The 16357-nt window shown below is 45.6% G+C and overlaps 2 protein-coding genes across 3 annotated transcripts in view; one reads left to right on the top strand and one right to left on the bottom strand.

Moving 5' to 3' along the window:
- Positions 1-547: 547 nt before the first annotated feature.
- Positions 548-4061, top strand: DBX1 (developing brain homeobox 1; the record flags this gene model as incomplete). Its single annotated transcript, XM_084207519.1, has 4 exons — positions 548-899; positions 1370-1471; positions 3178-3380; positions 3681-4061. The coding sequence occupies 4 exons, from the start codon at positions 548-550 to the stop codon at positions 4059-4061; spliced, it is 1038 nt and encodes a 345-aa protein (XP_084063645.1).
- An 8905-nt stretch (positions 4062-12966) lies between these two features.
- Positions 12967-16357, bottom strand: part of NAV2 (neuron navigator 2) — a 204755-nt gene continuing 201364 nt past the window's right edge. For both annotated transcript variants that reach the window (XM_084208443.1, XM_084208444.1), the window contains one exon: positions 12967-16070. In XM_084208443.1, coding sequence (XP_084064569.1) covers positions 15945-16070 — 126 coding nt within the window. In that variant the 3' untranslated portion in view covers positions 12967-15944. The remainder of the gene's footprint in view (positions 16071-16357) is intronic.

Below are 16357 nucleotides of genomic sequence, written 5' to 3'. Positions count from 1 at the left end.
ATTTATTTCCTAAACTCAGCAGGGGAGCGGCAAATAAATTTAGTGCTTTCTTTAAATAATTCCCTTTCTACGAGGCAAGATGTCATTTGAAACTTTTAAATAGGCATTTAATTAGCCTGTGTGTGTTGCCTCTGAACAAAACCCTGCTGGGAGCCTTTGGAGCGCTGTATTCCAAAGAGGCGGTCAATATGCAAAATTGATGACTACACTTTCTTTGTGGCGGGGCCATTGTGCCCCGGTTGCTTATGAAGTCTAATCCAATCATAAATTGCAGCCCCGGACCAATGGAGAAGCCGGGAGCTCGCCCTGAATGAAGCTCAAGTGGAGAACTTTGTTGAACCCCATTGTTGGGGCTGTCACTTTTGAAAGAGCCTCAGCGGGGCTGACCACTATAAAACCCATGGTCCATGAGGAAGGGGCAGAGAGAACTCCGCCGGACTCGCTGGCTGGATCTTTACCAACCCAGGTTCGCAAAGCAGAAAACAAAAGCAAACAAACAAACAAGCAGGCGAGCGGCCCCAGCCCGGCTCCGCGGACGGCCCCTGCGATGATGTTCCCCAGCCTCATCGCCCCTCCAGCCGTCTACCCCAGCCTCCTGCGGCCGACCCCCACCCTCACCTTGCCTCAGTCGCTGCAGTCGGCTTTTTCCAGCCATTCCAGCTTCCTGGTGGAAGATTTGATCCGGATCAGCAGGCCCACCGGCTACCTGCCCAGGACTGCCCCCCCGCCCAGCATGTCCCCCCCGACCTCGGCGGCCAGGACGGACTCGGGGACGCCGGAGCTCCCCAGCTCCACCACCGCCGCCTCCAGGAGGATCTGTTCGCCGCAGACTTCCAGCAGCGACTCCACTTTCCTGAAGTTTGGAGTCAACGCCATCCTGTCCTCCACGCCCCGAGCCGGTAAGCGGGGGCAGCCCGAGCGCCGCCGCCGCGGCTCCGGGGACACAGATCCGCAGGAGGGGGTGGCGGCCGAGGGGAGCGCAGGGACCCGCTTTGGGACAGGGCGGCAGGAGCCGGTGCCGAGCTGCAGAGCCCTCCGGCATCGCTCGGGTTGCACGGGCGAGGGGCAGCGCTGCCGGCGGCCGGGACGGACGGGAGGAGCAGGCGGAGGGAGGGGTCCCAGAGACGAGGGGTCCCCCGGCCGTGTCTTCTGGCCGACCCTGTCCTCACTTTGTGTTGGTGCCGCTTTGCTGGCAAAACCAGCAAAAGCGCCTCTTTCCCTCGGCCCTTCCAAGTTCGGTCTGACACCTTTATTTTTTCTAAAAGTACCACAGCGTTGGTCTCAGACCGAGGACAGAACACCGCCTCGCCGTCGGTCGAATCCAACTGGCGGTTATCCTCCGATTAATTTGATTTTATTTATTTACTAGAAACCTCCCCTGCGTTGCTTCAGAGCGTCCCGCCAAAGACTTTCTCCTTTCCGTACTTTGAAGGATCCTTCCAGCCCTTTCTCAGATCTTCCTATTTCCCAGGTGGGTGTTGGAAATGTCCCTGTGTGCGGGCACAGCCCGCTGATTTCCCCCCGTCCCTGCGTTCCCCCCGGCGGGGTTATGCTGCAGTTCAGAGGTTGGAGGGAGTACAACATTCAAGCATCAGTCGCGCCAATTTGCTGCCCGATTTAGCACAGGCAGTGACTGCCTGACATTCCCTGCCCGCTCCCCCCGCTGATCCGCAAATTAGCCGGGATTGTCACGGTCCCGAGGCGAGGCGGGTCCCCGCTCCCTCTCTCCCTCCCTCTCTCCCTCCCTTCCTCGCTCGCTCCCGCCCGGCCCGGGGATGTTTCAGCACCACGAGTTGCGGTCAGCTCCGCCGCCCGCGCAGGGAGGGAGAGAGGGAGAGAGGGATGGAGGGAGAGAGAGGGAGAGAGAGAGGGAGAGAGGGAGAGAGGGAGAGAGAGAAGGAGGGAGAGAGGGAGGGAGCCTCTCGGCGTCCCCCAAACCTCTCCGCGTTCCTGCGGGCGCGGTGTGACTGCCCTGCTCCACCTCCGCCCCGTCCTCACCCTCTGCTCCATCACCTCCGCCGCCCACGAACCCTTCCGTTCTCCGCCTTCCCGGTTACACCGTCAGACAACGCGGGGAAGGAGAGAAGGCAGGCCACGGGGCTGTGATTGCTACAGCACCGAAATATTATGATGCTGAGAGAACAATTAAAAAAAAAAAAAACACCACTGAAATATAATTACACAAACAAGCTATGAATTTAAAAAGAAAACAGGGAAAGGGAGAGAGCAAAAAAAAAAAAAAAAAAAAAAACCAAGCTCTTCTATTCATTCTCTGGATAATGGAATTTGCTTCCTTTCTCCAGCATGTGAATAGCCTAACAAAAACAACTTGAGCTTTATAAATAGCTTTTCATGTCCATTTAATGAAAATGATTTGGGGAAAGAGACGATTGTGCCATCAGTATTCTCCCGAGGAGCCTGGCATGCCGTTGTGTTTAGTTTGAAAGTGTAAATCTCTTTTGTTCCAATAATATATGGCGTTAGCTGCTTGTCCTCAGTCTTTTTCTGTTAGTTCATTACTACACAATTACCATTCACGCTTCATTAGCATCTCTGTCTCTCTTGGGGAGGTTCCCCCCTCCTTTTTTTTAAGGCGAAACTCTGCCCTTTTTTATCATACTAATGCCATTGGGAACCAGGCAGTGTGCTAATTAGCTGCAACTTTTCATGTCTTCGAATTGAATTCTCCAACTTTGGAGCAGGGGGGAGGGAGAGAGAAGAGATTATTATAAAAAGATGAATACTGATTGATCAAAACTGCATCTGAAGAGGAGCGGTTTTGTTCGGAATCAGAAAAGTCCTCATTTTCATCTCCGGCATAATAAAGCATCTGGAATGATAAAAGCATCTGAAAAAAAAAAAAAAAATCAAATGCTTCTGAGTGGGAGGGAGAGCTTTTTTATTTTACCTCTATCTCAGCCGGTACGCCTCGCTTTGCCTTTTCAGGCCGGGGACCTTTGAATCTCCCAACAAAACCGGCCACCACTGACCCATTTTCTCCATGTGAGTTGGTAGATCTAATCCCGGCGATCACTGCCTGAAAGGGGACGCTCGGTTAAGCCCAAAGCTCCTTTTCGCGGCCCCAGGTCGATGAGCGCCCGCCCCAAGGGCAGGGAGCGGTGGCGGGGGGCCGGTCCCGCTCGCTCAGCGCCCCGTGTCCGTGTGTCCCTCCCACAGCTGCCTCCGCCGTGGTGCCCATCCCTGGCACCTTCTCCTGGCCGCTGGCTGCCCGCGGCAAGCCCCGCCGGGGGATGCTGCGCCGCGCCGTCTTCTCGGACGTGCAGCGCAAGGCGCTGGAGAAGATGTTCCAGAAGCAGAAGTACATCAGCAAACCCGACAGAAAGAAGCTGGCGGCCAAGCTGGGCCTCAAGGACTCACAGGTGAGAGGGGCCCCAGGTGGGGGAGGGCAGGGGGTGTCTGGGGAGCCAAGATCCCGGGGCCGGCTTGAGAGAAGCAGGGGGGAAGGGGAAGGGAGCAGGGAGAACACCCAAAGCGAGTCAGAGCCAAAAATGTCACGATTCCCAGCCTGATTGCCCCTGAGCTTTCTCCTAGGCTCCTCCAAAGATCAGATTCTGTGGCTCCTGTTAGCATGTGCAGGGTTTTGAGAGTGCAGCCAAAAGCACCTTTTCTGGTCCTCGTTTCACTGAACCATTTCACTTCTTTGTTGCTTTGTCCCCTAGGTGAAGATCTGGTTCCAGAACAGGAGGATGAAGTGGAGGAACTCCAAAGAAAGAGAGCTCCTCTCCTCTGGTGGCTGCAGAGAACAGACCCTACCCACCAAGTTCAACCCTCACCCAGACCTCAGTGATGTAGGCAAGAAATGCTCAGGAGAGGAGGAGGAGGAGGAGGAGGAAGTTCCCCCTGTGTGCCCGCCCAGCCCCCAGCATCCCCTCACCTACCACCAGTCCCCAGAACATCTGCACCTGAGGGACAGACTGGACTCCCAGATGTCTCCTTCTCCATCCCATTCTAGCAGCCCCAGCAAACCTTCAGACTTCTCAGACTCAGAGGAAGAGGATGATGAAGGGGAAGAAGAAGAGGAGGAGATAACAGTATCTTAGATTACTTGCCTGCCCCTACCATCACACGAGGACACTGCAAAGATGTAAATAAACCAGAGTGCTATAAATTGAAGAGGTGCTGTCCCACCCCAATGTCCACATGCTTCTTCAGTTCAGGTTCTTTGTCACAATAGCTGCGAGACTTCCTTCTCACTGGTATTCCTCACTTGTAGAGGTTTTCATGCTCATAATATCTGCCCAGCTTTTCATAACTCCCTCTGCTTCAGCAATCAATAGTTGCTCAGTTAGCTACCTTCCAAAAAACAGACAACAGGCAGCTCCTGGCTGTACAGTAGGGAGGAAAGGGAAATTTCCATGTAGGAAAGGAAACTTCTTCCCCCAGATAAAAAAAAAATCAAAAATACAATATAGACGGCATGACAATTTCTATTAGCTTTCAAGTGAATTTCCAGCTACTATATTACTTCAGCTGCTGCTGAAGACTTGTCTGATCTAGCAACACTTTCTTCCAAAATAAATAACCTTGAGGGACCCAGAGCAAGCTCTGCCTCCCTCCTCACCCCAAAAAAGGCACCATGCTTGTGCAACAAATCCATCCAAATCCCTGGAATGACTTTAAAGGTATAATGCAAGCATGCCCTGTGTCATGGAGATCTTATATATTTATGGTTTTTTTTCTTAATTTATTCATCAATATTGTGTTCAAAGCAGTGTCTAACCCACCTTCTTGCCTATGTTTGTGCTTATTTTCCACTTTGCTTCTCCTATCCATGGTGTGGACAGAGGAAAGTGGATACATCTCTTTGATTTTTAACTGAACTTTGCTGTCTTTGCACAGCTTATATGAACTGTACACTATTTTGTACACTTACTCTGTATGGGTGTTTTATACCAAGGTTATTGTCAATGATTATAACAGTGGCTCAACAATGCTTCTCTCTTTTTTTAATTAAATGACAGCTAAACTACAGGGGAATGCAGCTGTGTAATTGTGTAACTTATAAAGAAACAGTTTTATTTTGTATTTTACCATGTACAGACTCTAAATATGTATATATATTAAAGTGGATGATTGTCAAATAAAAAAAAAGTAGATTTCCAAATTTGATCATTTAGTAGTATGTGGTTCTAGATAACAGGTTTTAGTTTGTGTCTGGGAGAGGAATCTACCTTATTAGTGATTCAATAAGAATTTATCAGTTTCTAATTAAGTGACTTTACAGGAATATCTACCTGCCTTTTAGCTAGGGAGCAACTCTTCACACACCACTAGGATACTACAGTTTATAGACTGCGAGCAGGTAATTAATGAATTAATTCTTACAGGGTAGAGAAACAGAATGGAAGAGATAAACTTAACTCTTCAGCCTCAAGTCTAGCCAAGGATCATTCCAATAACACCAGGCAACTCCATACCCACCCAGCTGCTCTGTGTTTTCACATTTCTGTGACACACTACAGAAATGTCAGTGGGTTTTGCCTTGCATACAGGTAGCAGAGGTTTTCTGAAACAGAGATTTCACTACAAAATTGCATTTATTTTCTCCTCTTAATGCCCACCATTCATGACACACCAAAACAAAAGAAATAAATGCATCAGATGTCCCCTGGATCCAGATCTCCCTCTGTGAGAGGAGAGCTGTTTCTCTCTCCACTGCCACAGCCACAAGGGAAGGTGTGAAAAGGAGAAGAGACCTACAAAAATCACCTAGTGCAGCTTCAAGCTGGCCAAAAATTAGAAGTGTTCTTAAAGGGCTTTGTCCAAAAGCCTCCTGAACACTGCCAGGCACAGGGCATGGCTACCCCTTGCCAGAAAGGCTGTTCCAGGTCTTTAACCTCTTTCCAAATGGCCACATCTGAGCTGGGACACATTGTCACATTTCTCACCTTCTACCTCTCTGGCACCTTGAAGCCATTAGGAATTGATAACACACACCTGATACAGGTGGAATGGAAAAAGAGATGGAAATACCCAAACCAGCACATCCAGTAAGCACAAGGCCATAGTTAAGCCACTTATAAAGACAGAACTACTTCAAAACACAGTTTGGTTTTAAATCCAGTGGCTACCCCAGAGAACACAGGTGCCATCACTCATACTACAATATTCTAGGAAGGAACAAGTCCAAAGTAAGAACAGGTCAAAGCCCTCCCAATTTATTGCTCAACAGAAGCTGCTGATCTTCTTATACCCTCTGCTCTTTGGATTTCCTCTGCACTAGAAATGCTATCAAAAAGAACTTTTTAAGACTGCTTCTTTCAGCATGAGGGCTGTTACATCTTACACTGCTAGACAAATAGCCTTACTAAAGGAAAAATATCATGGAAATGCCATTTATCAGGGAAAAATCCGTACCCAAAATGTGACATTTATTTATCCTGTGGGAATCAGAAAAATAGAAACTCCCACAGACACAGAAGAGTTTAACTTGCAGTCTTAGGAGAAGCTTAGATTGATATAAAAATACAATACACAGACATTAGGTAGAAAAATCATAAACTTATGTTTCTATAGTTGTAAGAAAGAATATACCTTAAGTAAGAAACTGTTTAAGTAAGATGATGAAAAGTTTATAGTGAAGTAATGTAATAATATGAAATAGGTTAGGAATTTAGAGGTTATAAAAAAAGCATGAGTGTACATGAGACAGAATGCTATTAGGCAAAAGTATCCAGAGTGCAGTAAAACTAAGAAAAAGTAGCAGGTTAGAAAAGGAAAATAAACCCTGTAGCAACTATATTAATTTAGAAAGTTATATATTGTCTTATAACAAAGAATTTGTAACTACTCTTGAACTATAGGTGACAGATTGTCCCTTTAAAATCTCCCAGCCTCTGAGACTGATGTTTATCTGAACAATAAATTGTTCTTTGCCCAAAAATAGTCCCATCCCTTCATTAAAAGCAGTGACAATAATAAATTCTACACTTTATTCTTTTCTCCTTTCAGAGTCTTTCTTTTTAATAGCAAAAAACCCACTGTGTGACTACTAAGCACAAACATTTGAGGTTCAGGGATACCTTAATATGAAATTGAAGTGCTTGTTTTTATTTACCAGCAGCTGTCAGACTGCATCTCTGTCTGCAGGAAGGGGACCTCCCTCTCCAGCACTTCCCTTGAACGCTCTGAATGAAGAATCCAGAGCTCACAGCTGCCCTGGGATGGCTCCTGTGGCACAGCTGCACCAAGGGAAGCACTGCAGAACTAGCCACCCTGTTTGGAGATCTAATGTCAGAGGCATAAACTCATGCTCTTTCCTCAAATGTGGAGAGGCACTAGTGACATTGGGAGGATCTAGTGGCAGCTGGGTTGTCCTGGTGCGCATTGGGAGTTCAGCTGGGGTGTATTTCTGAGAGCAAAATGTTCCATCATTTGCTGATAACAACCAGAATGTTGGAGGCAACCTCCCTCACTCTCTGTCTCTCTATTTTTAGCACAGCCATCTGTGTGCTTTGGGAAAGGAGGGAAGGTGATAAGAAAGGTGATAAGAAGCCTTTCCTGCCTTCATGGAGATGGAATGGTTTCCATAATGACTAGCAGCATCCAGAGTTTTGGAAACTCTGGTCATCCCATGTGCAACACACTCCCATAACAACCTCTGCTTTAGGATCTCAAAGAGCTCTTTTTAGTGACCCAGCAGCCCAGAGATCCTGTGTGTATTTTCTTCCTTCTCAGAGACAGGAGGGACATCTCCCAGACTGGGGAATGGGTAAGGCAGAGAGGATTGTGAGCTCAGGGCAGCAAATTCTCAACTATTTTATCCCTTCAGAAACCAGCTTGTTCTACATCTGTGCCTGCCAGCGTGGGAGAGCGGCTTTTGGACTGGGGAGAAAAGGAAATAAATCACTTTCTTGAGTCTGTGCTGTTGCTGCCTGCAGAGCTGTTGGTGACAGACCTGGAGTGTGTCCCTCTGGTCCTACTCCCTGGTCCAATGGCTTCTCCAGCAGTGTCCTGCACAAATGGGGAAGCTGGAAGTGTTTTCACCCAGCCACAGCCAGGCAGACAAGGCTCCTGCATAGCTCTTTACTGGGAGCAGGCTGAGTAAAAAAAAATAAAATAAAAAAAGAAAAAAAATAAAATAAAATAAAATAAAATAAAATAAAATAAAATAAAATAAAATAAAATAAAATAAAATAAAATAAAATAAAATAAAATAAAATTAAATCCTCTTTTGAAGAACACCTGCCATCCAGGAAAGTTTGAACATTACAATAACCTTAAAGAGGTTAAGTGGAGCACATGATGCAAGACCCTAGTTTCCAGAAGCAACCAGCAAAGGCTGAGGGTGATGACAGGATAATAACCCCAACCAGTCCTAAACCCCCATCCTACAGGAAACTAGCTTGGTTTGAAGAGACCCAAGTCCAGTCCTGGAAAACACTGATGGCATTAAACCCCTCTGCTGGGAAGTTCAAGGTGGGGTTTGACAAGAAGCCGTGGGCTTTGTTATTGTGAGGAGCAGCAAGGCAGTCTCACTGCTGGCTGTGCTCCCTCCCCAGCCCAGCCACGTGCCAGTGCTGGGAGCAGAAGTGATCAGACTTCAGAGCAGACATGGATCTGTTCCCTGGATTTGCTTTTCTAGCAGCTGGAGCTGCCCCACTGCTGTGTCTGAGGAGCACCTGGCTCAGCAAGGATGGCAGAGGTCATCCCTTCTGCTGGCCCTTAGCAAGGACACCTTCAGGGCTTCTGTGCTTTTGAACCAAGAGTGAATTGATACAAGGAAATAATGTCCTTCAAGCTCCAAAACCCCCACCAGCACCACTTTCCCAACCCACATGCCAGGGATTTAAGGCCTGGGAAGCCCAGCAGAGTGGGGCCTCACAGGAGTGCCTTTACTTGACATGCACAAGTGCCAGGTGTGCTGCTTTACCTGATTTTCCCTCCCATGCAACCAGCAAAGGGCTGAAATACTTCATAAAATCAATACAACAGCACGGGTTGGAAGACATCTGGAAAGATCCTCTGGTCCAGCCTTTTCTGGGAAAGGGAATCTAGGTGAGGACTATTACCCTGATCAACCATATTTTGGAAAACCTCTATCAGTAGGACTCTATCATATCCTTGAGGAGATGGTTCCACAGAATGATTATTCTTTCTGTAAAACATATCATTGTGATAACAAGATAAAAAAACATCTCCTGGTACAACTTGTACCCAATTTTCCTTGTCTTCTCCATGTGGCTCCTTGTGAGAAGAGAGTATCCATCCCCTTTCTGGCTGCCCTTTAGGTACTGCAGTCCTGCCATGAGGTCCTCGACAAGTTTTCTTCAGGAGGAGACTCAACTGCTTCAGTCTTTCTTCACAGGACAGGTTCTCATACCCCTCCTAGGTTTAGCCAAGCTTGGCCTTGCTAATACAACTTTGTATACCCCACCAAGGTTCTTGTACTCCTTGAAGGCATGTGGCCACCTTCCCTTGGTCAGTATTTATCTTTTTTTTGGTCTTTAAGCACATCCCAAAGCTCCCTGCTAAGCCAGGGTGGTCTCTTGCTCTGCTTTCTCCTTCTCCCTTTGTTCCTGAGTAACTCCCAGCCCTTATAAGCTGCTTGTGGAGGCTTCCCACAGACCCTCACAGCTGGGCTCTGAGAAGTTTCTAGGGAAGTTTCAGGAGTGGAAGTTTCCATGCTTCTGAAATCCAGGGGTTTTGTCCTACCAGCTGTCTTCAGTGTTCTTGGCAGGATCTGAAATTTCACAATGCCGTTGTCATGATATCCGAGGCCACTGCTGATAGTTATGCAGTAAATATTATCAGGTAGGTTGTGAGCACTAAATCCAGCCAGCAATGGGCTGTTCTGTTCTGGGTCAGCATGTCCAGCATCTGCAGCAGGAAGCATTTCTCAGAGCTTTCCAGCATCCTCTGGGATGACTTGGGCACTCCTGTGCAGAAATAGATTGTTTCACTGTCAGGACTGATTTGGGACTGGAGGCTGGTGGTCTGGCAGAAAATGTGAAGCTGAAAATTGTGCAGTGACATTGTCAGAAATCCTGTTGTGGGTGAGGCTTGGTGGCTCACACAGATCTGAGCTCATGAGCTTGTTCCTTCCCTGCTGGGCTGGGGCTTTGTGTCCTAGCTCCTCTTTTGCACTGGGTGGTGCTGGTTCATCACAATCCCGATAGAAAGGCACTCGGGCCTGGCGAGGGAGGCATCAGATGCTATTTGTTAGGGAGAACACTGCAAGATGGGAACAGCAGAGACAATCTTCTGTCCCTTAGACACTGAGGATCCCCAGGGGAGCAGCATCCACGCACAGCATCCTGGCCACAGCCCACCCACGGGTGCGGGCATTCAAGGAGGGGTTTTCTCACCCAAAGGACTCTATTAACCCTTTCTGCTGTCAGACAGAAATGATGCACCCATGAGACCTTCTTGCTGCACGGTTGGACAAGGCCAAGGACACACAGATGGCTCAGCCCCATGCCCAGCAGGAGCTGCAGGTCTCTCTGTGAGCTGGACAAGGGCTCTGTGTGTCACAGCCCAGGTCTGGAGGCCAGCCTGTCCTCATGGAGCAGGGCAGAGCAGCACAGCACAGTCCTGGCTGCACTCAGCCTCCCTGGCAGGCAGAGCACCAGATCCTTCATCTCCAAGGGGCTTCCAGTCAGCATGACCTCTTCCCATCTGCCTGTGGATCCCATTTCTTGTAAGATCCTTCAGACTTCCCAATTGGCTAGCCCCACATGGGGAGGAGAAATTACCCATATTTAGCCAGAGCATGGTCTCCACTCCCTGTAACATCTCTCAAGCCTCTTGAGCAAATCAGAAATACCTGTGACTGAGCAACCTGCTCTCACAAAAAATGTCCCAGCTCATTGCAGGGGGTTGGACTAGATGACCTCTAAAGGTCCTTCCCAGCCCAAACCATCCTATGATTGAGGAAGGGGAGAGGAACATGGATTTCTGTGTGTGGCTAAACCAACCAAGATGATGATGGGGATCTGCATACAGTCAGCCCCACTGCCAGGGGCAGAGATGGAAGCTGTCCTCAGCTGCTGTGCTCTGCTCTAACCCCCAAAAGCCCAGGTTAAACATCCACATTAGAAACCACAGATAACCCTTGGCCACCACAGGGCTCAATGTCAAAATCCTGGGCATCAGTTAAGTGGTGAAATGGACAGAAAGTGAGGAATGGAAGATGGCAGTCTGCAGGGTATCAGGGGGAGTTTCCTCTCTGGTACTTGAGGGGTCTACTCCAAAGTACCAGTGGAAAAAAAGGGCAGAGGAATGAGAAAGGTGTAAATACATGTCACATGCTGAAGACTGAGTTTATAGAATGACTCCAGACAATTTCCCATTTCCACAGCAGAAAGGAAGTCAGCACTGATCCTATGGCACTGAGAAATGATGAGATGGATCCAGGAAGGGCAGAAAATGAAACAGGATATTGTAAACAAAAAAATAGGAAAATAAAGGTTAAAGAGAAGATGAGGTACAGAAAATGTCAAGTAGATAAGATAAGTCAATAAAGTGTGCACAGAGCAGAGAAAAGAATAATGCAGGAAAGGGACAGGGCAGCCAAAAAAGGAAAGGAAAGGAAGAATTCCTGAGAGATAATAAGTATGTTGGCAGTCCAGTATGGATTCAAAAATTGTCCAAGATCATGGCTGAAGCATTTTCCAGGACCAAGTCTAGGACATGCAATTCTGTGAATCAAAGGAAGTTTGAGAAGACAGAAAAATGTGCTTGAGCACATCCAAAGCAATTCTGCCTCTGGAAAACTGCTGTGGAGGACAGACAATGCCCACATTACAGACCAGCTCTGAGCTGCCATTTACACTGCTGTGTCATTAAGAGTATTTTTGGATTGAACAAACGATTATCAGTTTTCAGCAGAGCTTCTCTTTCTATTTTCTTTGAAATCTTCTACACGTGAATCTGTCCTACCAACATTAATCGTTCAAACAGGTGATAAGCGGACAAGGAACTGTCAAAAAAGAAATATGAAGAAGTAAGTCTCCAGAAAAAAAACCCACAAACCCCCTAGATTTTAAGTGCAGAGGTCTTTGCATTTATCCTTTTTGAATAGAGAACTTTTACTTTTTTTTTTAGTCAGAGTATTTGTTTGTCATGAAGGATAATAGCTTCCTACATGTTTTTACTGACAGCGCATTTATAACCATAATGTCTCTATCAAATGGGTGGAGAGAAAATTGGAATACTGTGTGGAACGTGAAGGTTGTCCAGAGGGGTGGGAGATGCCCCTGGAAACATTCCAGGCTACTTTGGATGGACAGGTGAGGGCTGTTGGTACACCCCCCCAACAAAATCAAAGGAGTGAACCCCGTGATCTGCAAATGAAAAATTATAAAATGGTGATTAGGAAGGGATAAAAAGTTCTGGGAAGCCACAAATCTGAATAAATAAGCATCAATTTTATTGAATCATGAATAATTTAAGACTGGTACAATCATCAGCTTTATTCTCCATGACACGGGGTGGGGAAGGGGTAGAAACGGGGAGAGTGAGAAAGGGGAGGCATGATCTCAAACAGACCATTCACAAATTCCAATCCTAAATGAGAACTGAAAATTAAATAGGGAGAGGAGCAAATGGAAAACATCATAAACGTACACAAAATACTCAATTCCTAGTTTTCTCTTTAAAAATGGCTAGAAAAAATTCATCAAAATGCAGCACTTTTAATCAAATATTTACATTTCTATGTTACAATGAAAAAATGTACATCTTATAGAACATATTTCATAAACTGTTCCACTGGAAACGACTAGATCAAAACAGCAACCTTCCATTTAATATCAACAAAGATTTTTTTGCTTTGTTTTTGTATATTATTTTTTTCTGGAAAGAAAATTGCCACATTTAGACAGGATTTCATACACATAATATCGAAGTTAAGCATCAACAATGAAATATCAAGTTTGCTTCTTTCAAAATGTACAAAAAGGCTAACCAACCCCCCCCTCCCTCCCCTTCCCCAAATAAACCACATCTCATTTATGGCCTGTATCATTCTTGGCAGTTCTGAAGGAAAGAAAATGGTTTATTCTCTCAATTTATAACTCAACACGAATGTTGCATAGAATCTTGCATTTCTTGCTGATATTTTTTCTAAACAAGCCAACTTTGTAAGGAGGAGAAAAAAGGGAAAAAAAAAAACCCAAAAGGAAGTGTTTTGAAAAAGCCTTAAATGAGAAGAAAGTCACCTAAAGAAAAACTTAATCTATGAAAAGTCTTGATAAGAACTAAGACGTGTGCACAACAGGTAACCCTGCTTCCCGAAGTTTCAGAAAAGACACGGAATATTGTGATGCTCAGAATGACTAGCCTATTCAAAATTGCCTCTCTCACTTTAAGCCAAGTTAGTGTCAATTAAAAAAAAAAGAGATAACAGAAATTTCTTCCTGAGCTTAAGCACAGGATTAAACATGAGGAAAAAAAAAAAATACCCCGTTTCCCCACAAGTAAAACACTACTTTAAACATGTCTTTTAGCACTCAGTTAAAGGTCAACTGAGACATTTTCTAGGATATCAAGTCCATTTAAAGCCCTAGCCCTGCAACTGGAGTTTTTTTACAGGCACATGCTCTGTCTGCATGGATTCAGTTGGGGGATTAGGTACCAAAATTCACAGTAGTAGCAGGTAAAGTCAGTGCTGGGAAGCAGAATTGTCAAGACTACTGGAAAAATTAACTTCTCTCAAACTCATCATCAGCATGCTATGGATTTGATTCCATACAGATCTAACCCATTTTTTACAGTACCAAGAACTGGATTAGGAAAATTGGCTGAGTAGCCTTTGTTATTTCATTCAGTGAAATAATGAAATCAGAGTTCCTAAGGTTAAAACAGTAACAACACCAAGCTCTTCCCCCATCATTAAAATATTTAAATTTTTCTTTCTACAATATTTTTCTTTTTTTAAAAAAAAAAGTCATCAGCACTTAAAAGTTGTAACAGGAGCAGATTCAAGACCAGCTTAGTAAGACAAAGTACAGTTATATTACAGAAAGTCATGAGGTATAATAAAACCATCCTCTCAAGCTGAGCCACAGAAGCCTGAACTTGTTTGTTATGTTCCTTTAAACCCACAAGCTCTTGAAAATGTGTTTGTAGTAAGATTTCTTTCTGTACATTGAAAAACCAGCATATTCCTGTAATTTATTAGAGTTGAAAAGCTTCTTTTGTCCCTCCTGCACGGATAAAACAGCTAAACAGCTCTTCAGTGATTTGTTAGGTGGGGATTGATATGAACCTGAAACGTTATCTCATTTCCCTCCTTTTTTTTTGTCACATTTAAACAAATTCTAGTATCTCATACAAACAATATTCACAGCAACTTATGATATTCCAAGAGATGACTTTAGCCCTGTTTCTTTAAATAAAATCCCATAATATACAGCACTAATTTAATCAAACACAATTAGTACAAAATAAGGCATCGCTTTTAAAAGTCAGCACCAGAGGAGAGCTGGAAAGGCTCGCACGAATCCCTCCTGAGGAGCGAGGTGTTGGCTGAGGTACAGCTGATGTGCTGGGGGGGAAGGTGTCACCAGGAAAGTGCAACTCTTTGGGAGGTGTTCTTGGTCCCCAACACAAGTGCAAGCCTGAACACTGATCGTGTAGGTGTGTGCGTTCACAGAGGAGGAGAAACCAAAGCAGGCTCGCAGCTCTGCCACAACTCAAAAGCAGCATGGCACAGCTAAACTCAAAAGACACAGTACTCAGTACCTTATCTTTTTCTTTCCAGACCTGAATACTGCTGAATGCTATTTTTTTTCTTTTTTTCAAATTTGCAATTAAAAAGAAAATTCATGGAAGTACTGTCACCAGAGTAGCACCGGAACTGCCACAGAGCTGAATTTTAATTAACCCCCTTATGGTTGTGCTGATTGGAATGAAACCTCTGAACAAAACCCAAAGTTTTCTAAAAACAGCGGTCACGTTTCATGGCAAGAACTAAAAACTGAAAGTCTGACTCACCCCTTTGCAGGGGTGTAGCTCACCTCTGTGTACAGAGCTCACCATGCCTGTGCAGCGCCAAGGGTCCTCCGGAGCTCTAGGACTCCGGGGGCACAGCCCTGCCACTGACTTCTGTGAAGGAGGGAAGCCCCCTCTCCTCAGGGTGGATTAGTGGGGTGTAAACACCACAGAAGTCAGCCCAGCTGGTGGTGTGGATCTAAGTGGGAAGAGAATTGGGCCCTGACTAGCAAAAGGCTACCTGATTTTTCATTTGTAGCAGGACTGATTGCTACACAGTGTTTGAAAAAAACCTGATTTGTTCAGACTGTATACATATTTTTATATATTCCTATTTATATATATAATCTTTATAAACACACAATGAAAGAAAACCAAGGTCTCAGACTGTCAAGGAGAGCAGCGCTTTTTGTTTTAGTTTCTTTTTTTCCTTTCCTCTTTTTTTAATATTTATTCAAACTTCCCTGTTTTGCAGCTTTGCCTTCGTTGAGTATTATTAGGAGGCAAGCAATATTGTTATAGCACCAGAACTATATGAAGCTGGGTTTAACCCACAAAGCTGATTGGTAAAAGTCCAGCCCTCACGTAAATGTGTTTGGTCAGAAGCAGCATAGGCAAATATTCCCTCTCCCCTCTCTTTCCAGACAGTACATGGCACAAAGCTGCTTGCTTCACAGCTGTGAAACTGCCCCCCACCCCAGTCCCTTCAACTTGGTAATGATGATTATTTTTAACATCTTCAGGATCTTAGGCATGAGAGCTTACAGCAACTAAAAAGAAGGAAACAAAGGAGTAGTGCAGTTCTCATCATCGTCAAAAGAAAAACAATAAAAAGGTCACTTGGGTTGCCCGCACCCAGGTTCAAGATTGCTCCAAGTGTCTTGTTCTTGCAGCTCTTAATACTGAGATCCCAGCCCAGGAACGTGTTCTTTTCATCAGTCTGCGATCAGGGCTCTCGCCAGGCGGAAACACCTTCTGTCTGAGGGAGATCACAACGTCGACTCCAGAGAGGAATCCAGGATGTCATCGTGATGGCTGTTGCTGTTGGAGTCGCTGTCATAGCTCTGGGGACTGGAGTAGTTGGCTGCCTCCTGGAGTCTCATTAGCATGTTCATCTGCAGAGCCAAGGAAGTTCATGATTATTTGTATTTTGAGGTAGGAACAACATTAACTCCACATGACAGCTACAGAGACGTTTGCTTTGCCAGTGTGTAAGGAAGGAAAGGGAGAAACGAGCAGGGGCAATAACACCGAGACTCAGAACAGAGGAACTGACTGCAAATCACAGCAGCACCCAAATTACTGGCAAAACACAGCTTGTCCAGTGAAGGAGGAAAGGAGACAACTGAAGGGATCAGTCTACAGCCACAGACCAGTTCCTGCTTCCAATCCCTAGAAACAA

This window comes from Fringilla coelebs, assembly GCF_963513975.1.
Source record: "Fringilla coelebs genome assembly, chromosome: 6".
NCBI classification, from domain to species: Eukaryota; Metazoa; Chordata; class Aves; order Passeriformes; family Fringillidae; genus Fringilla; species Fringilla coelebs.
The sequence above is the reverse complement of the archived record's forward strand: the minus strand, read 5'-3'. Positions and strand labels throughout refer to the sequence as shown.